This window comes from Camelus ferus, chromosome 16 (genome assembly GCF_009834535.1).
Source record: "Camelus ferus isolate YT-003-E chromosome 16, BCGSAC_Cfer_1.0, whole genome shotgun sequence".
Lineage (NCBI taxonomy): Eukaryota > Metazoa > Chordata > Mammalia > Artiodactyla > Camelidae > Camelus > Camelus ferus.
In genome coordinates, this window is record NC_045711.1 from 45906713 (window position 1) to 45932161 (window position 25449).

At 52.2% G+C, this 25449-nt stretch overlaps 2 protein-coding genes across 4 annotated transcripts; one reads left to right on the forward strand and one right to left on the reverse strand.

Moving 5' to 3' along the window:
• Nucleotides 1-10977: 10977 nt before the first annotated feature.
• On the forward strand, nt 10978-24947 carry SGCA (sarcoglycan alpha). Of its 3 annotated transcripts, none has more exons than XM_006174942.3 (10): nt 10978-11094; nt 11929-12048; nt 12151-12305; nt 12481-12553; nt 12914-13112; nt 13542-13704; nt 14613-14821; nt 15012-15038; nt 20463-20656; nt 23822-24947. In XM_006174942.3, exons 1-9 carry the CDS (start codon nt 11058-11060, stop codon nt 20641-20643), a joined length of 1164 nt encoding a protein of 387 aa, XP_006175004.2. In that variant the 5' UTR covers nt 10978-11057; the 3' UTR covers nt 20644-20656; nt 23822-24947. The 3 variants fall into 3 exon arrangements, with proteins under 3 accessions (XP_006175004.2, XP_032313676.1, XP_014406303.2); XM_032457785.1 differs by having other exon boundaries at nt 14706-14821; XM_014550817.2 differs by lacking the exon at nt 23822-24947 and adding an exon at nt 21521-22373.
• On the reverse strand, nt 15665-19054 carry LOC106728475 (spermatid-specific linker histone H1-like protein). The gene is made up of 3 exons (XM_014550818.2): nt 18649-19054; nt 17405-17519; nt 15665-16277 (listed from the first exon to the last, which is right to left on the reverse strand). Exon 3 carries the CDS (start codon nt 16269-16271, stop codon nt 15750-15752), a length of 522 nt encoding a protein of 173 aa, XP_014406304.1. The 5' UTR covers nt 16272-16277; nt 17405-17519; nt 18649-19054; the 3' UTR covers nt 15665-15749.
• Nucleotides 24948-25449: the final 502 nt, after the last annotated feature.

The following is a 25449-nucleotide window of genomic DNA, read 5'->3' on the forward strand; positions in this document are numbered from 1 at the left end:
TGAATATTGTGGACCCTAGGACCCAGAAAACAACTCAGGCACAAAGCCTCCCCCAACTCCCAGCTGCTTCCTGCATCTCAGGCCTTCCTGCGGCCTCTGCCTCCTCCCTCCCCCCGCCCTCTTCCCTTCCATCCTCTTCCTCTTCTTCCCAATTTTCCCACTCCGTACCCCCCTTGCCTAGAAGGGCTGTCGAAAAGAAATCCTCTCACCTCCACTGTAGGGGTGTGCGTGGGTTTTGTGGGATATAAACTGGTTAGCACGTGCAAAAGAGTGTGGGGGATGGGGTGTGGGAAGCCGCCTGGGAACCCTGAATATTGGGACAAGGAGGGGCCAGGAACCACAGGACTGGGTCTTGAGGTTGGCAATTCTGAGGCTAAGGGAGAGGGACATTTGGGTTCTGGGCAGGAGCTTTGGGACTTGGATTTCCAAGCTCAAATCTGGGACTTGAACCCCTCCCCCAACAGCCCCCCCCCCCCCCGCCTCACTGTGGAAGTTGGGTGAGACAAGTCTCACCTAGTTAGGGGTTGGGAGGTTGAGCAGAGTGTCCTCAGAAGCTCTTGTGTGGACTGAGGGAGGGTGCAGGCCCCTGGGTGTTCTGCCCAGAATCTCCCACACCCTTCAGTGAGTCATCTTAACTGGTCCCAGCCCAAGGGGTCTGTGCCCACGCTTCAGGCCAGGTGAGGAAGCCAGCTTCTAAGGATGAGAGGAGCTGAGAACCAACTGTCAGGCCTAGAGACCCTACCCCTCACCCACCCCAACCCCCACCCCCAACCCCCAACAACGTCTCCAAGCAGCAGCTTGGAGTGAACTAGAATTACTGGGATGTTTGGGTTTCCCTTGTCCAGAGACTTCCAAGAGTGAAACCCCTTTTAAGTGCTTTGGGATGCAGGAGGGTCAGAGCCAGCCCAGAGCTTGGGTGACTGAGGCTAATGAGTGGGATCATTATTTCCAGGGCTCCTGGTTAGCTCCGTGACACCCCCAGCCAGGATTCCTGAAGAAGCTTTAATGGAGCAATGAGTGCTTTACCGTCACTCCTTCCCCTGGGGTCTGGCGCCAAGCCGGCTGGCCCGTGAGAGGCATGGGGAATGGGGTGTTACCTCCTCCCCTCCATCCAGTCCAGTCCTTGCTGAGGTAGCGATCCCACCTGCAAGGAGGGTGAGGAGGGTGGTTACTTGTGGGAGGGTTACACCCAAACTGATGAGTGTGAACCTAATTTTCATTCCTTAGGCTGTGATCCTCACCCTCCTAGCTCAGTGCCCTGGGGCAATCTTTCTCTCTTCATTGTCCTTTGTAGAGTTGCCTGGTGTTTTTGAATGGTAGTTCCTTCCTTACCTCTGCCATGGAATAGAGGGTAGAGTGGTCCCCACAGTTGGCCCGGGAGCCAGGCTGCCAGAATTCAAATCCTGGCTCCACCACTAGCTGTGTGACCTTGGACAAATCCATTTCCGTAAACTGAGGAGAAAGTGGCTGGAACACAGAAGACAGGGTGTGTGCCTTTCCCAGTTTTTGCTAAAAAGGCTGGAGGCTTCTACAGGGAGAGATAATCCACCCCCAGCCATCTTCCTGATAAAGCCTCTCTCTGTTTTCCCACCTACCCCTAAATCTGATGAGGGCCCTCTGAGACTGTCCCTTAAGGCTTGCAAGTTTTAAACACCAGGTGTTAACTGCAAAGACGGGTGATGAAGGCAGAGAGAGACCTGATTTGTGATATATCCCAAGCCCTCAGCGCCCTGGGCTCAGGCCCGGGCTGGGCGCCAAGGCTGGCTTCTCTTCCCAGCCCTGGGGCCTTGAGACTCAGCGTCTGAAGTGGTGTTTCCATGGCCAGGGTCATCTGAGCAGAGGCTGGCCTAGCTGAGCAGAGGCTGGCCTAAACCCTGCTCTTTGGCCGTTTTGTGGTGAGCCAGTGGTCCCTGCCCCAATCACTCTCCTTCATCTGGTCGGTCACCTGTGCCAGGGATTTGGGCTGATCCGAGGGTGCTGGGAAGGCGTGCATGAGTGTACATGCTTACATATACAGAAGAACTCAAAGCCAGGATGTCAGTGTTGGAGGGCCTTCCCTGGCCTTTGGCTGACCCCTTCCCAGGGGGAATGAGGAAACTGAGACAGTGGGAAGTGACTTACCCAGTTTGGGAGGAATGAGACCAGGGTTCACAAGGTCTGAATTGAATCTGAGCTCCACCCTTTTGCTGGGTGACCTTGGGCTAGTCATTTCTACTCCCTAAGCCTCAGTTATCTCAAATTGCTCAAACTTGAATGTCTGAGTGTGTCTCCTGACCATGGACGATCCTGGGTGTCCCCAACTCTGTGGAACAGAGCAGAACATGGGTTTTGACGTTAAAACATCTTTGTTAGAATCTCCAGCCTGCCTTTCCCAGTTAAGGGACTTCAACAAATTTTCTTCATCTGTCAAATGGAGATAATAGACCAACTTCACAGTGCTGTGAGAATTAAGCAAGTTTTAAATACATAAAGCGTTTAGAACAGCTGCTGGCACGAAGTAGGAGCTTGGTGAGCTGGCTGTTACTGATTACATGTATATCTTTAACACATGTGGGTATATCTTTAACACACGTGTGCATGCGAGGGGAAGTATGGCTGAATTATGGGCACCAGTACTTGCATCTCTTGCATCTCTATGTGTGTCTTTCTTGGACTTTTGGACCTCTGGTTTCCTTTTAAGGTCCATTATATGAAATTCTGACACATAAGCACCCCCTGCCTGTAGCTCCTCCAAATATTTTGGGAATGAAGGTGACCTTTCTTCTCTACCTCCCAAAGGGTTTTTCATTCCCTCCTCTTAGTGTCTCAAGTCCCCCATTGCCCCTGCAGGGAGAGAGGTCCCTTGGGGTCCTCCCATAGCTGGGAGACTGCCTTGCCTGGATCCCTCTGCTCTGACCCCCTTTCTTTCATTCACCCTTCACCCTTCGCTCTAGTGCTAGTTGGAAAGTTCAAATACATCTTGGGGATTCAGGAGGGAGACCAAGAAGGAGTCGGGGTGTGTGTGTGTGTGTGTGTGTGTGTGTGTGTGTGTGTGTGTTGGAGGGCGGGGAATGGGTAGGACAGAGGAGAGATTTCTCCAAATCATCAGTTGCTTTAAAAGAAAGCCTATATTTAGCCAGGCTTGGAGGGCTTGTAAATATGTATTTTGCAAAGCAGACAGCCATAGCCATGGGAGAGCCAGGGAGGTCAAAGAAAAAAAAAAAACCGGAAAGATTGGGCAATATAATTTTGTCATCAGCAGATTCGAAGAACTCTTTCTCCTGCCTGCTGCAGCTGCTATTATTACACATCCCTGTGTTTTGATGATGGTTTCTATTTTTCATCTGCTCTGTGGATCTGCAGTGGGTGCCCAAGGAAGAGACTGGCTGTCAGAGTCAGCCTCCTCCATCAGCCTTTGCCTCACCTTCCCAGGTCAGGGGAGAGAGCATCCTGGCCCTGGACGCTCCACCAGGCTCGGCCAGGCGGGCGTGCACCTGGCACAGGAGGAGCCTCTGCAAGGAAAGCCAGCTCCCTAGTCTCCCCTAGTCAACTCCATGCACTTCAGGTGGCCTTGGGGGTGAGAGCTGGGGTGACAAATCTTGCCATTTCTGGGCAGTTCTACTTTAAAGAACTCTTCTTTCAGGGGAAAATATATATATGTATATATATACACTTTTTTTTTTTTTTACTTCTAGTTTGAAAAGTTTCTTTAAAAATACAAAAAGTTCAGAGAATCACATAACAAAGAGAATTTACAAATGCTATCATTGGGTCATGTTTGCTTCAGGTTTTTTTATGTAAAAGAAACAGGAGAGTTTGGAGTTGAAGCCACTTTGTCTTTCTCTGCAGTCCCGCTGCCCGCCCTACCCACTCTCACCAACTGAGAATGCATGCTTTATAGCCCATAATTTTTTAATTACCATTTTTAATTGTTAAACACACATAACACAAAATTTCCTGTTTTGACCATTCAAAGTGTGCAGTTTGTTAACATTAAGGACATTCACACTGCTTTGCAACCATCGTGATTATCCATCTCTGCAACTGTTTCATCTTCCCAAACTGAAACTCTCTACCCATTAAACAAAAACTCCTCATTCCTCCATACCCCCAGCCCCTGGCAACTACCATTCTACTTCCTGTCTCTATGAATTTGACCATTCTAGGTATGTCATATAAATGGAAACATACCGTATTTGTCCTTTTGTGACTGGCTTATTTTGCTTAGCATAATGTCCTCAAGATTCATTCATGTTGTGGCATAGGTCAGAATGTCCTTCCCTTTTAAGACTAGCGCATAATTTCATATTTTCCTTACATACTTAAGTATTCACAAAGCAGCATATAGTAATGCTTTCTGTACTGTTAAAATGTGTATAATGACCATCCAACGGGTGGGTATCATTCTGTGTCTTTTTTCACTTGATACGCTTTTCACAAATGGAGCCACACTGATACATATAGCTTTGGTTCATTCATCTAAACTTCTGTTTACTATTTCATCATGTGAATAAGCCACAGCTTATCAGTTCCTCTACTGACAGGCCTTGGCGTTGTTTTTGTTTTGCTGTTATAAGCAGGGCTGCAGTGAACACCCCTGTGCTTGTCTGAACCCATCTCTGGAGTGTACACCTCGGAGCAGGAAGCCACAGCTGCAGGGCAGGCACCCTGCCTACTGGGCTGGCGCTGCCGGGCTGCTCTCTAGCGGTCCTGAACCACTTTACGCTCCTGCCACCAGCATTTGTACAAGATGTCCTGTCTAACCACATTCTTGCCAACATCTGCTCTTGTTAGACTTCCTATTTTTGCCAGTCTGATGGGTGTGAAGTAGTCTCTCATTTGACTCTGCATTCCCTGCCTCTGAGATGGAACATCATATCTTGTTCATTGGCCATCTGGGTTTCCTCCTTGTGAATTGCTTATGCTCATGTCCACTGCAGCTGTTGATACAGAGAGCCCAACTAGAAGTGGTTAGGAATTTTATTATCTCACATAACAAGGAGTTCTAGGTTTGGTTCATTCAGAGGCTCGACTGTGACACTGAGGAAGAGGTTCTTTCTATCTTTCCGTAACACCATCCTCATCATGTTGACTTGCCTCCAAGACGGGCCCCCTCATGGTGCAAGATGGCTCCGGGCAGCTCAGGCAGACAACAATGTCCAGAGGCAGAAGAAAGTGGATGCTTTCTTCTCAGTGTCTTTTTCCTAAAGACCCCGCAGGAGATCTCCCTTTTGGTCTCACTGGACAGAATTGCATTTATGTCCACACCTAAAACAATCATTGATTAGAGGAACCGTATTATCCTGCTATATTTAGACCAATCACTGTTACCCCTTTGGGAATGGGGAAGGTCCAGCCTCACCCAAAGCCTTGATCCTTGATTACTGAATCAGGGTTCTAGTAACAAGGAGGAAGGGAAAGAATACCATCTAGGGTGGCACTCAAAAGTTCTGTGCTTTTTTTTATTGACTTGTAGGAGGTGTTTATATACCCTGGATACTAACCTTTTATCTGTTTCATGTGCTGCCAATATTGTCACCCAGGCTGCTGCTTGTCTTTTAACTTCATTTGTAATGTCATTTTCATAGAAGAAAGCGATTTTTTTAATGTAGTAAAATCATTCAATCTTTTGTGACTTATGTCATTCATCTATGAAAACGTTTCCTACCCTGACCTCTCCTATCTTTTCTTCTAAATGTTTTAAAATTTTGTTTTTTACTTTTAGGTCTTTAATCCAGCTGAAATTCATATTTATGGCTGATGTGAAGATTGCTTATACGAAGGGGGGAAGTGTAGCTCAGTTGTAGAGTGTGTGCCTAGCATGCACAAGGTCCTAGGTTCAATCCCCAGTACCTCCATTAAATAAATAAATAAACCTAATTACCTCCTCCTCACACCAAAAAAAAAAAAAAAAAAAAAAAAGACTGTTTATATGAGAAGTCAATTGTCACAGAACTTTTTTTTTTTGAATTGTCTCTTCTCGCTCACTGAGTTGCAATGCCACTGCCATCATAAATCAAATTCCCACATATGCCTGGATCTGTTTCTGGGCACTTTATTCTATCGATCTCTTTGTCTAGCCAAGCACCAAGACCACACTGTTTTAATTACTATCGCTTCCAAATAAGTCTTGGTATCTGTTAGGGGCTAATTCTTTTTCAGAATCGTCTGGTCTCTTATTAGTCCTCTGTTCTTCCACATGAATTTTAGAATCAGTTTGCCTAGTTCTCTGAAAAAATCCTGTTGGAATATTTAGTGCACTTGCATAGAATTGATAGATTTTTATGGAGAGAATCGTCTTCGTGACACTGAGGCTTCTCATTCTTGATCTTAACACATCTCTCCATTTCTCGATTTATTCCTTTTATAGCCTATAGTTTTTATAGTTTTATAGCATATAGTTTTTCTTCACAAATATCTTTTAATAACTTTTCTAAGTTTTTTTCTGGGCTCTGTACAGTTTTCATTTTATTGTAAATCATTTCTTTTTAAAAAGATATTGCAGTTTCTAATAAACGATTGCTCATGTGTAGACATACGGTTGAATTTTGTATTTTCTTTAAATTTGGATGTTAAACTTTGCCCAACAACCTCGCTGATCTCTCTTAATAACTCTGACAACATGCCTATGGGATTTTGGGGGCTTTCTATATAAGTACTCACACCATCCACAAAAAAAGTCAGTGATTTTGTTTCTTTTCTTTTTCCTAATCCTCTGTCATTGAATGGTGGCTGCTGCATCTGACTTCTCCTGGCTCACAGGCTGTGCCACTGGGCTGGCCCTAGGCAGCTATTGCCTTGCACTGTCAGTTATAAATAAATAAAAGACCCCTTACTTTCTCTAGAGCTTTACAGTTTACAAAGCACTTTTGCTTCCATTATCTCATCGATGATCCTTATTGCCTCCACTTTACACAGAGGGAGTGTCTGGATAGGAAGGGCCCTGGGCTCCAAGTCCAGAGATGGAGCTGTGCAGAATACTGTGCTGTGGGACCTCTGACAGTCCTTCCCCTTCCCAGTTTCTCCTGTAAGCTGAAAAGTTTGGCCAGGGATGGTCTCTGGCATTCTCAGACCCATGATGGATAGCTTTGGGCCCTAATGAGGCTCAAGGAACCCCTTTGAGGACTGAAGTTCACCAATAAAAAGAGGAGGATGATTCTGGGTATACTTAGGTCCTCAGGCTGGTGCCCCCAAATGTCGTGGGGGTAGGGAAAGATGAAAATATCCTCGCAAGTCGGAGGGATGATACAGATGACAGGGAGGGTGGGGAAGACGGCATTGTGTCCAGCCCCCTGCCTCCATGCGGCTTCTCCTCCTTGTTTGGAAGAACATCCTCTGGACTCGGAACGGGAGGATGAGGCAGAGCTAGAGGCTGTGAGTCCCCTCCTCCGTCGCCTTCTCTACTGTCGCGCTCAGCAAGGACCTCTGACGCGTATCCCTGCCCTGGGCGGGGCGCTCTGGGGCCATCCGGACTGGTTACACGGCTCCGGCCCAATATTGCGCAGGCGCAAGTTAGGGCTGGAGCCGGCGAACGCGCCCTCTCGTGGCAGATTGACAGATCGCACCCTTTGTTGTAGGGCTGGGGGCGGCGAAGAGGATGCAGGAGAAGGATGTGGGTGGAGTCTGGGAGGCAGATGCGACAATCAGATAAAAATGACGAGAATCTCTTTCCTTTGTCCCTCTTGACGACATCTAATCCTCCGTTTTAGATGCAGATGAAGAAAATATGGCCCTTAGAGATCAAGAGACGGGTTCATAGAGATGGGAGTGGAATGAGCCAGAGTTGGGAAGATGATATATTATTCAATCAATCATTCATTTATTCAGTAAACATTCATTGAGATGGGGAGAGAAAAGGACAAAGAACTTAAAGTATTAAACTGAGACACTGATGGGCCAAGATGAGGCAGAAACCTGGGGAGACAGGTGCGGATGGCAAAGCAGTAGAGACAGAGAATCAACTAGCTGAGGTCAGGGCTGGGGTAGCAGAAGTGAAGTAGAGGCATTAGAACCTGGACTGGGCTCGTAGAGACAAGGCTGAGAGACTGAGATGCAGAACTGACCCCCCTCTTCTCCCAGATGGATGCTCCAGCTGGGTAGGACCAAATCAGGACCTCAAGATGGGCTCCTATGACCACCTACGAAGTGGTCTTGCCAAAGAAAATGGAACCTACACCTGATATGGCTCTTGATCCAACTACAATTTATGAGAAATAACAATGTACAGGAAATACAATTTGCAAGAAGTACAGCACTCAGAGGAACATGTTAAAGAACACCGTAGAGATGCCATCAGCAAAATCCAGACTGGAAAACTATACAGCAAATTACATGGTTACCCCAAGGAAAGAGAGAGAGAGAGTTAGTTGGAGGACGAATCTATAGATTTAAAGAGATTTCAAAAGGACCTATCAATTGCAATGTGTACATCTTATTTGGATCCTTATTCAAACAAATACACTGCAAAAAGAAATAAAACATTTATGAGAAATTGGAAATTTGAACACTATAGCTCAGATATTAAGGAATTATTATTACCCTTAAGGTAAAATCATGTGATTGGGTATATTGATTGTGATTATGTTAAAAAAAAGTCATTATCTTTCATAGATTCACAATGAAATATTGAGGAAATTAACTGGGGGGGAATTGGGAGGGGTGCAGATGAAACAAGACTGTGAGTTGATCCTTGTTGAAGCTGGGTGACAGATATATGGAGGCTTATTGTATTATTTTGTATACTTTAGTTTTATCTTACATTTTCCAAAATAAGGTTTAAAAAATACCCATGACCTCCCCCTCCCTATCCCCAGGCCTCAAGGAACAGAAGGTCCTGAGGGTTCCAGCAGCAGGTTGCAATCCAGACAGCTTGGAGGTGGGGCGGTCCTCTGGTGGACCTGAGGAGACTTTCAGGGGACTTCTGGTTGGCTCCTGGCAGAGTCCCTGGTTCTCCTGGTTTTGGGGAGGGGGAGACGGGTCAGTAAGGAAGGCTGGCCTTGGCGGGCCTGGTGGCCACTGGGTTTGGGCAATACTGAGGCTGAGGGTGCCAGTGGGTGGCTGTAAAAATAGCAGCCAGGAGAGGGAGGGGAGTCACATGGAACCAGGGAGGGGCTGAGGCCTGGGCAGGTGGCCAGGCTCTGGCACCTCGGCCTGCTCCCCCAGAGCCCTCTGACTATCCTCTACCTCAGACTCTTTCTTCCTCTTGCCCTCCACCTCTGAGAAGGCAGAAAGGTGCCAAGGTGACTCTGGGACGTACCTCGCTCTGTCTGAGAGCCTGAGCGGCCACTGACTCTGGAATCTGCTGGCTATCCACGACGGAAGGGATGGCCAGGTGGGGAGGGAGGAAGGGACAAGGATTGAGTAACCTGCCCACTGGTCACCCCAGTCTGCAGGCCAACCCCTTCCTCCTCAGGCCCATTCAGGGCAGGTCCCTGATGTCCTTGCCTGGGGCATTTGGTTGCAGGGGTGAGGTGGCAATCCCTTTTGTCTCAAGGCCCAGGAAGAATGCCTGCACAGGCACCAAGAGTTTTGGGACACATGGTCCCCTGCCTCCTTCTCAGGACATTTGGGGAGAGTGCCCCCCTGCCTGCTCTGAATGGGAAGCCCAGAGAAAGAAGGATGCCCTGCCTCCTTCACACCTGGACTGAGATCCTTTGGCAGATGCAGGGAGGAGGGGGCAGTGGTGCTCCCCCTGACCCCCACCCTGACCGCCACCAGGACATTGGCAGGACCCTGGGTTGAGTCAAGCACCATGCTAAGAGCTTGCCATGCATTCAGCTGTCTGTCAGGTGGCCTCGGGGAAGTTACACACCCTTTATGCCGCTTCTCATCTGGAAAATGGGGACAAAGATAATACCTGCTTCATGGAACTGCTGTGGGGATGGGATGAGTTACTATATGTAAAACCTTCAGCATAATACCAAACGGGGCAGCTCCCCCGGGGCAGAGGCCGCTCATCACTGCCCCTTCAGTGCCTGGGACATAGTAGATACTTTGTAAATATGTACTGGATTCATGATTTTGTGGATTCCTCAGGAAGACACCAAGAGGCCAGCATTATTCTCGCCCCTTTGTAGTTGTGGAAACAGAGAGGCTGATGGATTTTTTTCAAGGCCACATTCTCCAGTGAGGGGTCAAGGTGGGATTCACATCCAGGGCTGTAAGCCTGCAGGCCTGGGTCACCTCCTTTACTCCCCTGTCTTGACCTGGCTGGTCCCACCCAGGGCTCTCTCCCCAGACCAGGGGCAAGTGCTGGAGTGCCTGGTCTGAGGACTGGGCTGGGTGAATGGGCACCCTCATGTGCTCTTAAGGAAGCCATCGCCTTGCCCCCTACACCTGCTAGTTGCCGGGCCCTGTGGCAGGTCCAGGGATAAAAGGATGGTAAGATCCCAGTCCGCCCTGAAACACTGTGTGATTGGGCTGTGCACAGGGGCTTAAGGGGGTCCCGGCCTAGGGGAGGAAGGGAGGCCAAACAGGCTTCAGAGAGGAGAGGAGGCCTGTGCTGAGTCCTGAAAGGTGAATGGAAGTTTGCTGGTTGGGTGCAGGCTAGAAGGGAACTTCAGGCAGAGGGACCTGCTTGTGCAAAGGTGTGTGGACTCAGGAGAGAGTATTAGTTTGTGGGCAGCAGAGTGAGGCTGGGCAGAAGCCTGGGGTAGTGTGTGCGCGCGCGCATGTGTGTGTGTGTGTGTGTGTGTGTGTGTGTATGGGGGGGTAGGTGAGGAGAGTAGAAGGCGGAGGGATTCTAGACCGGATGGCCCGGTACAGGAGGGGCCTGCAAGCCTTCAACAGGTGGGGAATTCAGGACAATGGGAGCCATTCGGGCTCTAAGAGGGGATCAAGGCAGTCAGGTTGGTGGTTGAGAGATAGACTCTGGCCCCCAGGAGGGGATGATTAGATGGACCTTGTCACACGAGGAGGGTAGCCACCCTAGATTTAGTGCCTGCTCTGGGTGGGGAGGGGGAGGGCCCCGCTGGCTGAAGCCAGCTCAGCTGCTCTGGGACACCTTCCCGTCCCTCCCTCCTCCCTGCCCCCGGCTCCTGTCTCTGTCACTCACAGGGCAGGGCCGGGCTGGGGCAGCCATGGCAGCCACGCTAATCTGGATTCCTCTCCTTGTAGGCAAGTTGGGATCTTCTTCAGGGCAGAGGCCCGGGATGGGGGTGTGGGAAGTTCCTCAGGGGAGGAGTCAGGGGTGGGGGTGAGGCCAGGACCAGAAGGACTTTGGGGTGTAAATTCCACAGCCGGTGGGAGCTCCCGGGAACTAAGGCTGGGAGCTCTGAGGGGTGGGGTGTCCTAGGCCCAGCCGGGCCTAACCGCACAGGCCAGAGCGTCGTGGGCCCTTTAATGGGCTGGCTGGGCTGGCTTCTTTCTGGGTCCAGGCTAAATTTGGCCCTGGGAATGTGTGGGGGCTGTTGGGGCAGGTCCTCTCCCGGGGGATCCCCTTCACTCAGTTCCTACCCGCCTCTAGTGTGGGCCCTATTCCCCCTATATGTTGTGGGGGAGCCCCAGAATGGCTACCTGCCACCTCCAAGGGTCCTGCCCTCCCTCCCCCAACTCCACTCTCTCCAACCTCCAGACAGCATGGGTTCTTTTCCAAGTGCTCTTAATACACACACGCACACGCACACGCACACGCACACTCAGACACACACCCCTCTCAGCCAGACATCAGTCCCTTCCCACTGTGACCCCCGACTGAGGGCCTAACATGAGGAGTGAAGGGGCTTCCATGAATCAAAACCAAACCAAAGTCTGGGTCTTGTCACTGATTAAAGTGTGTGGCACAGCCAGGACCCCACCGCATCCTTGCTGGGATCCAGCAAAGCCATCTGCCTCCTCGCTCACATTTCTCCTGTCCCTCGGGGACGCCAGGGGCTGGGTAGACAAGGCGAGCTCATTCCCTGGCCAGGACTGAGGTTGGTTTTTACGTTTGGGGCTCATGAGTTTCCACAGGTCTCCTGGCAGGGCTGGTGGGCACCGAGGCCCAGGAGACCACCCTGCACCCGCTTGTGGGCCGCGTCTTTGTACACACCCTGGACCATGAGGCCTTCCTGCGCCTTGCTGAGCATGTCGGTGAGAGGGGCCTGAGGGGCGCCAGGGTGGGTAGGGGTGCCTGGTCCAGGTCTGGAGAAGGCCCTCGTCGTGTCTCCAACCTTCTCTCCTTCCTTCCACCAGCTGTCCCACCCTCTGTCCCTGTCACCTACCATGCCCACCTCCAGGGACACCCAGACCTGCCCCGGTGGCTCCGCTACACCCAGCGAAGCCCCCATCACCCTGGCTTCCTCTACGGCACCGCCACCCCAGAAGATCGTGGACGCCAGGTCATCGAGGTACCAACAGGGACCCTGGTGGGCTGTGCCGCTTGCAGCAGGGATCCAGTGTTCATTCATTGACATAAGTCACGTGCCTTTAATTTGGGGCGGTATCTCCGTCCTCTCCTGCCTGCCCAGCTGTACCACGTTTCTCCCCTAACCCTGGCTCTCAGCCCTCTACCCCATCCTCCAGGTCACAGCCTACAATCGGGACAGCTTCGACACCACCCAGCAGAGTCTGGTGCTATTGATTGGGGATCCAGAAGGTACCACCAGCCCTGCCCCACCCCACCAATGCCAGTCTTGGAGGCTCTCCCCTGGAAAGGGGTGTAGAAGGGGAGATTTTGGAGTACTGGGGAGGGGCAGGGCATCCTGGAAAGACTCTGGAGCTGTATTCTTGGCTGCTCTGCTGATAGGCTATGGGGCTTTGGGCAAGTCGTTGAGGCTGTGGGTGTAGGGGAAGAGCTTTTGAGGCTTGTGATGTGTGGGGTATTGAGGAGGAAGGAAGGGAGCTGAGGGGATACAGGGAGGAGCTTACGTTGGGAGGGCTTGAGAAGGATCCATGCAGGGCTGGGGGCAGAGCTGGGGGATGGGTGCAGCCTCAGGCACCCACTTGGCCCTCCCAGGCCCCCTGCTGCCATACCAGGCTGAGTTCCTGGTGCACAGCCATGATGTGGAGGAGGTGCTGCCCTCAACACCTGCCAGCCGTTTCCTCACAGCCCTGAGAGGGCTCTGGGAGCCTGGGGAGCTCCAGCTGCTCAACATCACCTCTGCCTTGGACCGTGGGGGCCGAGTTCCCCTTCCTATCGAGGGCCGCAAAGAAGGGTAGGCATGCAACCCAGGAAGGCTTCCTGGAGGAGGAGAGGGCAGCTTGTCTTTTGTCTGGGTGGTTGGCATAGAACATGGGTCTCCCTAATTTCCAAGTGGGGCTTTACCCACCTTTTTTCATGCTCACCATGCCCATCTTCACTTTGCAGCATCATGACACTGTCTCCTTTCTTCTGGTCACCCTCTCATCTCTTGTCCTTCCTGGGCCCAAACCCTAGTTACCCTGAACTCTGCACTTCCTTGTGCCCATTAGGACATGAAATATCCATCCTTGTTCTTTCCTGGCGGGGACAAGGCCACCAGAAGACTGAAGTGCTCTGTGTACTCTCATCATAACCCCAGATCTCGGAGTGGTCGTAATCCCCAAATCTCCAGTGCCCAGTGATACCCTCCAATTTGCTGATGGTGGTTTCTATCTGGGCCCAGGGTGTACATCAAGGTGGGCTCTGCCTCACCCTTCTCCACCTGCCTGAAGATGGTGGCATCCCCTGACAGCCACGCTCGCTGTGCCCAGGGCCAGCCTCCTCTTCTGTCCTGCTATGACACCTTGGCACCTCACTTCCGCGTTGACTGGTGCAATGTGTCCCTGGTGAGAAGGGACCCTAGCTCCAGGGGTGGGGTGGGGCATGGCATCATGGTCTCCTGCATCCCACCTTACTCTCCCATCTCTGTTTCTCTTAAGTTGTTTCTCAGTTAGACACACACACACACACACACACACACACACACACACACCCTGAAGTTCTACCTTCTTCCACAAGAGGGCGACAGAATCCATGATCTGGACGAGGGATCACTGTAGCTCCTGGAGCCCCAGAAGTGCCCAAACCAAGAGCCAGAACAGTCGCTCTCACGGGGCACTTCTGAATCCCTTTCTCCACCAAAGACCTCTGTGTGACAGCTCTGTTTTTTCCTCTGAGGTGTCACCTAGCAAATCGACCTGCAATAAGGAACCGACAGTTCTCACCCCCGTGTTAGAAACCAAAGATGCTCATTATTGCTCTTTGGGATCCTGAGCTGAGGTGGTTAGGGCTCCTAGAGATCCTATTCCCAGGCCTAGGAACCTTTCCTGAGACTTGACCAACATTACGGGGACTGGTAATCCACATTCTTGAGCACTTGCTCTGTGCTAGGCACTATGCAATCAACAGATTTTATCTTCACAACCGCCCCGGGAGGTAGGTACCACTATTAGCATCTGACTTTACAGGTGAGGAAACCGAGACACTTCAAAGTCATTGCATCACAGCACTTGCCCGAAACAGAATTCAAACCCACGCAGTTGGACTCAAGAGCTGTGCCCTAACCATTGTACCGTCTCCTCGGATTTCTCTCCTGGCTCCTAGTCCTGCTTGGTCACAAGAGCTGGGGGAGGCCAGGCAGGAGGAATCCCTGTGGTTGCACAGGGTAGGGTGGCCCCAGAACTCCTGCCCTGTGCCCTGGGAGTCTCCGTGTCCAGCCATCCACCCCTGGCTCAGCCCTGGGCTCTCTGAGCAGGTGGATAAATCAGTTCCAGAGCCTGTAGACGAGGTACCCACTCCAGGCGATGGCATTCTGGAGCACGACCTGTTCTTCTGCCCTCCCACCGAGGCCACAGCCCGAGACTTCCTGACCGATGCACTGATCACCCTCCTGGTGCCCCTGCTGGTGGCTCTGCTGCTTACCCTGCTGCTGGCCTATGTCATGTGCTGCCGGCGGGAAGGACGGTGAGTGTGGGGAGCTGAGGGCAGGGAGGGCACTGGGGCTGGTGCTCACATTGGTGGGACTTCTTGTGGCACTTGTGCTGTCTGGGGACCCAGACCCCTCAGGGAGGAAAGGAGTGAGGAGCTCCTGGCCTGGCCTGGCCCCAGGAGGGGTTGTGGATAATAGCTAATCCTCTCCTTTGCTTTCCCACAGGCTGAAGAGAGATCAAGCCACCTCTGAGTGAGTATGAAAATCTGGGGGCTGGGTGGGAGCTCCCCTGGGTTATCAAGCTGGACCCTCTGACTTCCCTGAGCAGCACAAACAAACCAGATTACTCTGGAATGATGGGGACCATCCTTGACCTGTGAGCTCTAGCCCTGAGCTGGCTGGGTGCTGGCTTAACCTATCCTGACTTGGCGTTCTCATTTTCTGGTCTCCATGGAAGAATCTAATGTGAAACAGGAGAGCCAGGCTTCAGGGATCTGCTGCTACCCTGGGGTGAAGGGTTTGAGAAGCAACTTAAGAGGTTTCCAGCACACACACGCACACACACACACACATTCGTACACAACCACATAACTACACTTCCAGGTGAGTCAGACACATGGGGGTTCTAGGCCGCGTTCTGCCTTGCAATTTCTGTGAACCTTTCTGGCCTCAGTTTCTTCACCTGCAAGCGGATGTAGTTGAATGAGCTAATGTCTATGGATGCTTTCAATTGCTCCAGCCCTCCCCCTGGCCTTACTTCCATCTCACCTGTATTTTGCCCAGGTTCCACCCCCCCATAGCCTTACCTCTCCTCTGTGCCCCCATACCTCTTTGTCTCCCCACCTCCCCTGAACCCCAGAGATTACAGGAAGCAGGTGTGAAATAAGTCAGGCTCCTTTTATTCGCACCACACTGAGCCCATGGCAGGCCTGGAACCCCGGCCTGCTTGCCCAGCCTGCCTGGTTAACTGCGGCGGCATTTGGCCATCCTGCGAACACCCTTGATGAGCCGCTTGTGGCCCTGTTTGGAGCCCCTGAGCAACCGGCGCTGCCCAGGCTGGCGCTGTCCAGGCTGCCGCCGCCGCTGCAGTCTCTTAGCCTTGAGCCTGAACTTGGAGGCGTTCTTTTTGACCATGAGGAAGGAGGCCGAGGCCCCCTTGCCTGTCACTTGCTTGAGCATGCCCTTGTCCACTAAGCCCCTGAGCACTCGCTTGAAACGCCAGGCGTTGCGTGTCATGTTGTAGCCCCTGGTGGCAATGGCCTTCTTCAGAGTGGCCAGGGAGACGCGATTGCGCGCCCCCTTTTCCGCCACAATCCCCAGGATCACCTTGGATATGCTGGGCTTCCGGTGGGCTTTGGTGTAGGCACGGTGCCCAGCCTTGCTTTTGCCAGGGAGCCCCGACATGCTGGCCTGCTGGCCAGCACCCAGGACACTGTTGGAGGCCAAGGGTGCAGATGGGAGCGGCAGTGAAGTGTCTTTCTGCATCTCTTCCTGGGGCAGATGAAGGGAACTGGGTGTGAGGACCTCCAGGATGGTGGCTGGAAGTCTCTACTGGGTTGCTCCTCGGTGGCTTAGGTGTGTCCCAAGTCCTGGTGCCCTTAGAGGCTTCCTTGTAGGGCTCTGGCCCGAGCCTTGCCCTGGGCAGCCAGAAGGAGGACCAGGGATGCTCACCCACGCTGGCCTCAGCAGACTTGTGCCTCAGGTGCAGGGGGTGGTGAGGTTATCTCTGTGGTGACCTCAGGAGGACAATGTGAGGCCATCAGAATCCTGTGAGGGTCACAGTGGCCTCATTGTTCCCTCCAGGGAGGAGCAGACAGAGATGCCTGGTAGTGTGGGCATCTGACATGACAGGCAGCCTGAGAAGAAGGGCTGTGGCTGAGTGAGCCTGTGGGTGGACCCACATGGTGTGTGTGTGCCTGCCAGCTGATTTAAGGGTGTTCTGATACTCCCAGTTTTTTTTTTTTTTTTTTTTTTTTGAGTAAAGGTAGATTTATTTAGAGAGATACATACTGCATAGAGTGTAGGCTGTTTCAGAAGGCAAGAGAAAGGCCATGAGGTGTTGGGGTTGGGTGCTCAGGTTAAAGTAAAAGTAGATACACACTCCATAGACAGAGTACGGGCCATCTCTGAAGCTGAGGGACCGAGAGAGGCTGCCACGTGTCATGGTGTTGCCAGTTTTTATGGGCTCAGTAGCTTCATATGCTAACAAGTGGGAAGATCATTCTAACCACCCTGGGGAAGGGGCTGGGATTCCCAGGAATTTGGCCACTGCCCACTCTTTGACCTTTCACGGTTAGCCTTTGAGCTGTCATAGTGCCTGTGGTAGTGCCATTTACCAGGATATATTACAATGAGCATATAATGAAGCTCAAGGTCTATGAGAAGTCAAATCTCCCACCATATTGAGCCTCAAGGCTCACTGAGGGGTTGAATCTTCCACCATTTTGGTGTTTATTGCTGTGTCATTCCTTGAATGGCTGTGCCCTGCTTCTTTCCCTCCTGTCTCATTCCACCCCCTCAGAGATTTTACTCCCAAAATCTTATGCGGGTGCTACTTCTGGGCTGAGTAGGAGCGTTGCCCCTGCTTATCAGGGAGTAAAAATCTCTGAATGACTAACCTAGGGGCCCCAGGGGCAGGACAGCCTTTTGTTTTTGCATCAGAGGGCAATATGGGCTAGAATCCTCACGTAGCCATCATCGGATGTGAGACTGTTGCAACCTGGAAGACACAAACTTTACCAAGAAATTAGAAAAAGTTTAAGAAGGAAGAGTAGGCTTATCACTATTAACAGTAAATGAGACCAGATGTCTTAATGTACAGGTTTTTCTGTGCCACACATTATCGATCTGAAGATAGGCACTCATAGGGGCCGAATTTTTCCTGGGCCAATAACCTCAGTTTTAAACCCGCCGTTTTGACCCCACCATCTCAACCCACTGGGTTAAGAAGTGCAAACATTTTTAGAATCAGAATTACACCGACATTTATGAACTTTTATGGGGACTAAAATTTCCAAAGTGAACAGAAATGTAGTTCCTTGATCTATCCAAGTTGATTTAATTCCTCAGTCAACATTGATACAAAGCAATGAAAAGGATTTGCTTTTTTTTTTTTCTATTTTCATTTTTATTTGGTAGATTTTTCCCCCCATTGGGATCAGTGATTTTTCTATGTAAATTTTACAAGGCTTAATTTTTTTGGCCTGAGCCAAATTTGATCAATTTTATCTTCTGCCGTTGTGGGTGTTCTCTTCTGACCAGCTATTTCCACCACGTCTAGCTTTCCTGGGGCAATTTTCTAGCTCTGATGGTGTCAGGAAAATCTGCTTCCTCTATCAATTTTGAATCAATAACCAATTTTACCATGTGCGATATTAGCCCTTGTTGGTTTGGATTTTCTGTTGATTTATTTCTACAAAATCCAATTCTTTTTTCTTTTTTTAGCTTTCTCAAGGCCTGCTATTTTCCAAAGTATCCACAAATTGTGATTCTGCTCCCTGTTTTTTGCCTATGTCAGATTTTAGTGGTCAGAACATCCTCCAGCTCAAAGACCCGCCCCTGGGATCTGTGTGCCTGAGGCATGGCTGTGGGTGCCTGCGCGCGTGCGTGCGTGTGTGTGTGTGCGTGTGCATGTGCGTGTGCATGTGTAGAAATGCCTGCCTGTCCATTTGTCTGCCCAAGTGCTGATGTGGAAGGACTATAGAGGAAGGCACTGTGGGTCTGGCTTCTTCTCCTGCTCTGGAAAAACGTCCCCAAAACATTTTTCCACCTGTGTGTGTTGCCAGAGTAATGAGACCCAGATGTGGGGCTGGGGGTGGGAAGGGGCCCTTGAACTACCCCCACCCCCACCAGGGGAGCATACCTGTCTGGCTGCCTCTGCTTCCATACTCTTCTCGCCCCCTTTCCCTCTCAGCCTCCCCTTGCCTGGGAATGGAAAATTGTGTTTTGGACAACTCAGTTTGCCAAATTCCAGACTCAATAGCTCATCTTGACCCTCCCCTAGCCTTAAGAGGATGACTCCACCTCCTCCTGCTGTTCCAGGAAGTACTTGGTCCTACTCCCCTGGGAGGAGTGTGGCTCATTCAGCAGGAAGCTAAAAAGTCTTTCCTGTCTAATCTTTCAGGCTCTAGCTGGAGTCTGTGCCCACTACTTGAGACTTGGACATGGGTGGGGATTATCTTCCTTCCCCAACCTGATCAGTAATCCAGTGCTAAGCATGATTGCTTCCGCCCTGCCTGGGAGACCCCCCCACACACACCCCTTTAAGAAAACCAGTTCTTATGGTTTGTACTGAAAAGTCTGTGCCGTCTGCCTGACCCAGCAACCAGGTTGTCTAAAAAAAACATTTCCAGGCTGAGCCCCAAAATGTGGGTGGTTTCATGTGAAAGGATTTGAACATATCCCTCTCCTGGAGGCCAAGTTCAGCAGTAATCACACTAAAATAAAACAACACCCACGATATTAATAGCAACTGAAGTTTCCCCATAATAATAATAATAATAACTACCATTTGCTGCGTGCTGACCGGTAGACTTGTAAATGTTTTTCCTGTATGAACTCATTTAATTCATACAACAACTGCATGACAGTGGAGGAAATGGTGGCACAGAGAGGTTAAGGAACTTACACAAGGTCCCACAGCCAGTAAGCTGTGGAACTCACATTCAAACCCAAAGCTGATCCTCATGCTTAACCATGCTTAAACCCTCCTTCTCAGAACGAACCAAAGTTGCCTCTGGACAGCAGAAAGCAAGCCCATGGGAATGTCCCATGAGAATGAGGCTCAGCCTTCTTAGGAGAAACTCAAGCTAGAGCTCAGGAAAGACTCCCTAATGGGTGTGGTGGTCGGTGCATTTGGGAGCTGCTGGGGTTTCCAGGGCGGGGCCTGGTTCCACTTCAAGGAGCCTTGGTGTGAAACACATACAGGGAGGAAGACTTAGTATCCTGAGCTGGGCAATGCTGGGGGCAGCCTGGGGCAGGGCAGGAGAAGGGCAAGGTACAACGGGAGCGGAACACGGGTCTGAGGATCCGAAAGATAAGCAGTCAAAGCCTTGCAGGAAAGAGCTCCGGCAAAGGCTAGGAAAAGGTGGAGGAAGTAGGTCGGCCCGACTGCGATGGGGGTGGTGGGGAGGGAAGGGATGCTCAGGGTGAGGAGAGAGTATTAGAAGAGGGAACCGATTGCTAGAAGGGACCCAGGAGGTCATCAGAATATAAAAACAAGATAAAGCCCAGCAAGCAATGGCCTCTGGAAATACATATCCTCTGTGGGTATCTATTCAAGTCTTAGTAGCTCAGGAACTCTTACCATGTGCCAGGCACTCTTCTAAACACTCAGCCTGCATTTTCTCATTTACTCTCAACAACAACCCTAGGAAGTAGGTTTTATTATTATACCCATTTTACAGTTGAGGAAACTGAGGCACAGACTGGTTAAGCAACTTGCAAAGGACATCCAGCTTTGAATCCAGGCTGTCTGCACCCAGATCCCATGCCTTAGTCACTGGACACTGAGCTGGCACCATAGAACTTTGTTTGTCCTTCCCCACCCATCATGTGTGTGCATCTTCCCCCACATCGCAGGTGGGGAAGACTAGGGTGGCTCCGAGGTAGTGCCAAGCTGGGCCCCAAGTAGGGGCTGCCTCCCAGAGCTGATGACTGCTGGCCCTGTGCCCACAGCATCCAGATGGTCCACCACTGCACCATTCGAGGGAACACAGAGGAGCTGCGACAGATGGCAGCTAGCCGAGACGTACCCCGGCCACTCTCCACCCTGCCTATGTTCAACGTGCGCACCGGTGAGCGGCTGCCCCCCCAGGTGGACAGCGCCCAGGTGCCCCTCATCCTGGACCAGCACTGAGGGGCCTGCACAGGTGGGTCCGCAGGGAGATGTCAGCCTCATTTCTGGGAATAAGGTGGCCTCCATCTCAAGGCTGGGGCAGGTAGGGGGATGGGAAGAGATGCACCTCCACCTCCACGCTGCCTTCTGGAGGGCTGAGGGGTTCTGGAAGCAGGAGATCCAGGCTCCAGATCCCCTGGAGGGGGAGCCCCTTTGTAAGCTGTGTAGGGTGATATGGAGACAGGGTTGGGATTCAGGACTCCGAATGTCCAAGCTTGGTGGGCTCCTCATGGACAGGGCCAAGGTCCACAGGACACTGCACAGCCTGCAATCCTTGTTGAGCTTAATGTCACCGGCTTAGCTTGGCCCCATGTGAGCCCTGGAGAGCTCGGCTGGCCAGGAAGCAGCCACAGCTTGTTTTCCCCAGGTGGCCACCACCAGCACAGGCTGGCTCTGCCCCTCCCCCAAGGGCACACTCAGTCTCAATGCTGATACTCCCTTGGGAGGACAGGCCAGAGACTAAGCCCCAGAGGGGCCATAGTTAAGGAGGGGGCCTCTCAATCCCTTTCTGACTCCTCACACTAGGCCTGGACCCTCCCCACTGACCTGGCGCTGACGCTCAATTATCCCTTCTCCCCATGGTGGGGGTTGGGGGTGCGGGGGGGGGCATGGACCAGAGTTTTCCCTCACCTGGAGGCAAAGGCCCAGCCTTGGGGCTGAGGGGAGGCCAAAGGGGCCGGAGCAGCCCACAGTCTAATGGTGGTGTCCCCAGGGCCAAGGACCCTGAGGAGGGCTGAGTTTCTGAATATGGCATCCCATTGTTCAGAAATGTATAGGCGAGGAGTCATGAGGGCCCCAGGTTGCCTGTGGACCTCCTCCCCTTTGTCTCACTTTCCAGAATCCTTACCTTTGTACTGAATCCATCCACTTCTCATGGTCTCCACAATGACCTTCCCAGGCCAGCACCAGGATCTTGCTCCCGGACCTGCACAACAGCCTCCCTGTGGCCTCCCTGCCTCCTCCCTGCTCCTTCAGTCTCGTCTCCAGCAGCAGTCAGGCCCATCCTTTAAAAGGAACAGTCAGGGAGTCTCGCCTCTCTGCCCTCAACCCTCCAGCGCTTTCCCTTGACACCACACTCTTGGTACAGACCCGGTCCATCCCTCTGACCTCATCCCCTCCTTCCCTCCACTTGCCTGCTCCAGCCACACTACCTCCTAACACACCCTTGTTGCAGGGCCTTTGCTCCTGTTGTTCCCTCTGCTGGGAACCCCAGGCCCCTCCATGTCCACATGACTCCCCAATGAGTGCAGTGCAGACCCAAATGGCAGGTCCTCAGAGAGCCCCCTCCGGCCTGGCCTCCAGGGCACCCCGCACAGCCTCCTTGCTCTCTGAGGATGTGCTTTGTATGGGTGCCTCCTTGGGGTCAGCCTCAGCTCGGGAATGTAAGCTCCAAGGGGGCAAGATTCTGTGTGCCCCCAGTGGGCGCAGTGCCTGCATGTGGTAGGCGCTCAGGAAGGAGAGGCCAACAGGGCTGGGCTGCTCAGAGCCCTTAAGGAACTTGACCTCCTCTCTGGGCAAAACGGGTGAGCAAGGCCATTGCTAAAGCTTCCACTATCATCTTCTGGGTCCTCTCCCCACCTCGATGGCCACTCTCCACCCGCTAGTCCGTTAGTTAATCCCAGAGCATCCGTGGAGGCAGGAGGAGGCTCCGCCAAGCGGTGCATGTGCTCAATAAACATTTGTTGACTGAAGGGCTCTTTAGGTAACCACCCCCTACCACACGGGCTCTCTGACAGGAGAGTGCCTCTGACCTCCCATTCACAATTTCTTCCTTTCCTGGGGGCCCCTCGTCTGGCCAAAACCAGGACCTGCACCGAGTCTGCTCTGATTGGAGGCTCCGTGCAGTCAGCCCGCTGTCTGGGGTGGCTCCTGTTTGATCCTTGTCCTTGTGAAGCGGGGGCTCCCGTCTCCCTGTCTCGTGCTCCCACCTTGGACCTCTGTGCTCTTCCCATGCCGGCCAAAGATGGGAAAGTCCGAGGCCAGCCCCGCTTTGGACTTTGCCTTGGGATATTGGCAGCGCCTCCCTCCCAGCTCAGCTACAGGAGCACACGGGAGCCTGGCTGCCGGCCGGGGAGGAAGTGGCCCAGACAAGGAGCTGGGAGGATGGCGTGACTGCGGAGGACAGCGGGCTGTGCCCGGGCACAGACACCCGCCCCACTGCGCCTGGCAGCACGTGGGGACGGTGTGGACACACTCAGCTCCCCGTCTACTCCCCGAGGGGCAGCATTCCATCTGGCAGCCACACCCCAGCCCCTCACAACCGAGAACAAATAGCAGCTGTCCCCTCCATCCTGACATTTGACCTCACTCCTCTGTCCCCTCCAAGTGCCACAACCACACTGCCCACATGACCCCGTGTGTCCACCTGCATCCTAGACCCAGCCCTCATGCATGGCCTGACTCTAGACATTTCCTCACCACCTCAAGTTGGTGAGGAGGCCCTCGGCCAGAAGTGGGGACACAGGGCACCCCTACAGCTAGCCTCAGCCCCCCGTGGACTCTTCTCCTTTATTCTTGAGACACGTGTACACACGTTTCACAGAGAGCTCCCTTGATGTATCTGTTGGGATTTGGAGTCATAGTGAGCAGGGCTCCGATCATGGCTCTGACAGTTTACTCATAGACATTAATTATAACTGTCTTGGGGCTTCTGTGAGAATTTGAGAGGACCAGGAGAGCGCCTGGCAACTGGCAGCTCACAAGAATGGAGACTTTAATACATACAAGCACTCCCATGGTCACCCCAAAACCAGAGGTTCATGAGGTTTCCCTGTCCCCTAAGATTCCAATTAAATGAGCTCAGTTTCCATTCTGCAAGTGGAGGCTGAAATTCACCTGGTCCTCGGCTCTGATCTGCTGTTCCATCCTGCTCTGTCAGGTATGGCAGCTACTGGCCTCCTGTGGCTGCTGAGCACTTGACATGTAGGTTCCAAATTGAGATGTGCTGCAAATGTGGTGATGAAATGATAATAGTTGGGGATATTGGAGTCAGTAAAAATATCTTATTAAAATTAGTATCTCCTGTTTCTTTTAATTTTTTAATATTGCTGCTAGAAAATGAAAACTTACATACGTGGCTCACAATATATTTTTCTTGAGCAGTGCTGGTTTCATTTTCCTTCCTCTATCTCCACTGCAGATTGATCCAAACCCAGAACTCAGCCCGCTTCCAGAACACCCACTCACACCAGGCCTCTGCATGTGTCAGGGTTTTCCGAAGACCTGAGGAACGAGAAGGGTTTGCCTCACAGCAGTGAAGTCATCTCACACTTGAATATGTGATCTCCTTGTTCTAAAATGTGCTTTGGTCCCCACCCCACCCCATCTTCCTTTTCCTCCACTGTTTTATGCAGAGAAAACCCCGCTCTCTCCAGCACCCAAGTGCACAAACTCACCTTCCTCCCGGCCTTGCCGTGCGCATCTTCTGCAAAGCGTTGGACTCTCTGTGTATGTAAGGGCCTGATTACCCTCCGAAACAAGGGCCATCCTTCTTCCCGGGTCTTGTCTCCTGGTCCGTGGACATTTCTCAGACCAGGAAATGGATGCAGCAACAGAGCTGCTCAGCATCACCGGGGTCCCAGCGGCCCTGGAGTTCAGGATGGTGGCCTCCTCCAGCACGCAGCTCCTCCTCCTCTCCCCTCACTCCTCCCTGCTCTATCTGTCCCTTCATCCTTATCACACAGACCCTCTGGTGCCCTCTGTCCTGCCTACATGCACATACGGCCCAAATGCCTAGACACACGCATTCTCACAGCTCAGAGAGCATCTCTCCGGCTGCGGGTGTGTGTGTGTGTGTGTGTGTAAGCTGTCTCCACATGCACAGATCCTGCCCACCCCAAACACCCACTCATGTGCAGGGCCCCTCTGAACACAGACGTGTTTGCTCCTGGGTGGGTGCGTAGTCACAGGACAACTGAGGCAGACCCACCTCGCTCACCACACAGACTCCCACACTCGTGGCCTTGTCTCTGAGAGCCCCATGTTCTCACGTGCCCCCACTCAGCCCCACCCGGCCCTGCATGCCCCCTCACCTGAGGCTCCCTCACTCCAGCTAGAAACCCCTCTCAACCTCACCCAGCTCTGTCTAAGAAGGTCTTGGAGGCACCTGGGAAGTTGAGGGTTAAGGAGTTGGAAAAAAAAAAAAAAAAAAGAGGGAAAAGCCACCAAATTTCGGTTCTAGAAAATCCTGCCAGGAGTTGGGCTCCTGCCACAAGAGACCCAGGCTTCTGAAAAAGCAGCAAAAGTAAAAAACAATTCCAAATGAAGTCTCCTCCTTTTCTAGAATTATCCATCTGGATTTGACTGAAAAATCAGCTACAAGGATGTGGCCCGTCCTCTCAGAGAGAAGGCAACAATGAGCCAGCAGAGCAGGGTGGGGAGGCCGCGCGGCGCCTCCGAGCGGGCAGCGGGTCTGGGGGAGCGGGCGTGGGCAGCTGTATTTAGGGCAGCAGTGATGTCAGGGGAGAGGAGGGCTTCAGTGGGGAGTGTGATACAATGGCCCCTTTGTCCCCCTCCCCTCCTGTCCGGCGTACACACTGGAACCACAATCTGGCCCCGCATCATGTGACACTGGGAGGGCCGCACAGCGGGGCTCTGCCACCACTCCTGCCCTGACGTGCGTCGTCCCCTCGTGTGCCCTCACACGTGCGTGTGCACACACTGCCTGCACATGCGCGTGCCCACCAGTAGATTTGCACACATGCAGTGTGCAGCGTAGTCACTGCTTTAGCTAGAGCTTTGCTGCCCAGCACCTTCGCCAATAGCTAC

Bases quoted from the DNA above. Each gene is read 5' to 3' on its own strand.
- SGCA (XM_006174942.3), top strand. From the start codon at position 11,058: ATGGCAGCCACGCTAATCTGGATTCCTCTCCTTGTAG. The intron at 11,095-11,928 runs GCAAGTTGGGAT...GAGTTTCCACAG, and splicing joins CTGGATTCCTCTCCTTGTAG to GTCTCCTGGCAGGGCTGGTG. The intron at 12,049-12,150 runs GTGAGAGGGGCC...TCCTTCCACCAG, and splicing joins GCGCCTTGCTGAGCATGTCG to CTGTCCCACCCTCTGTCCCT.
- LOC106728475 (XM_014550818.2), bottom strand. From the start codon at position 16,271: ATGCAGAAAGACACTTCACTGCCGCTCCCATCTGCACCCTTGGCCTCC.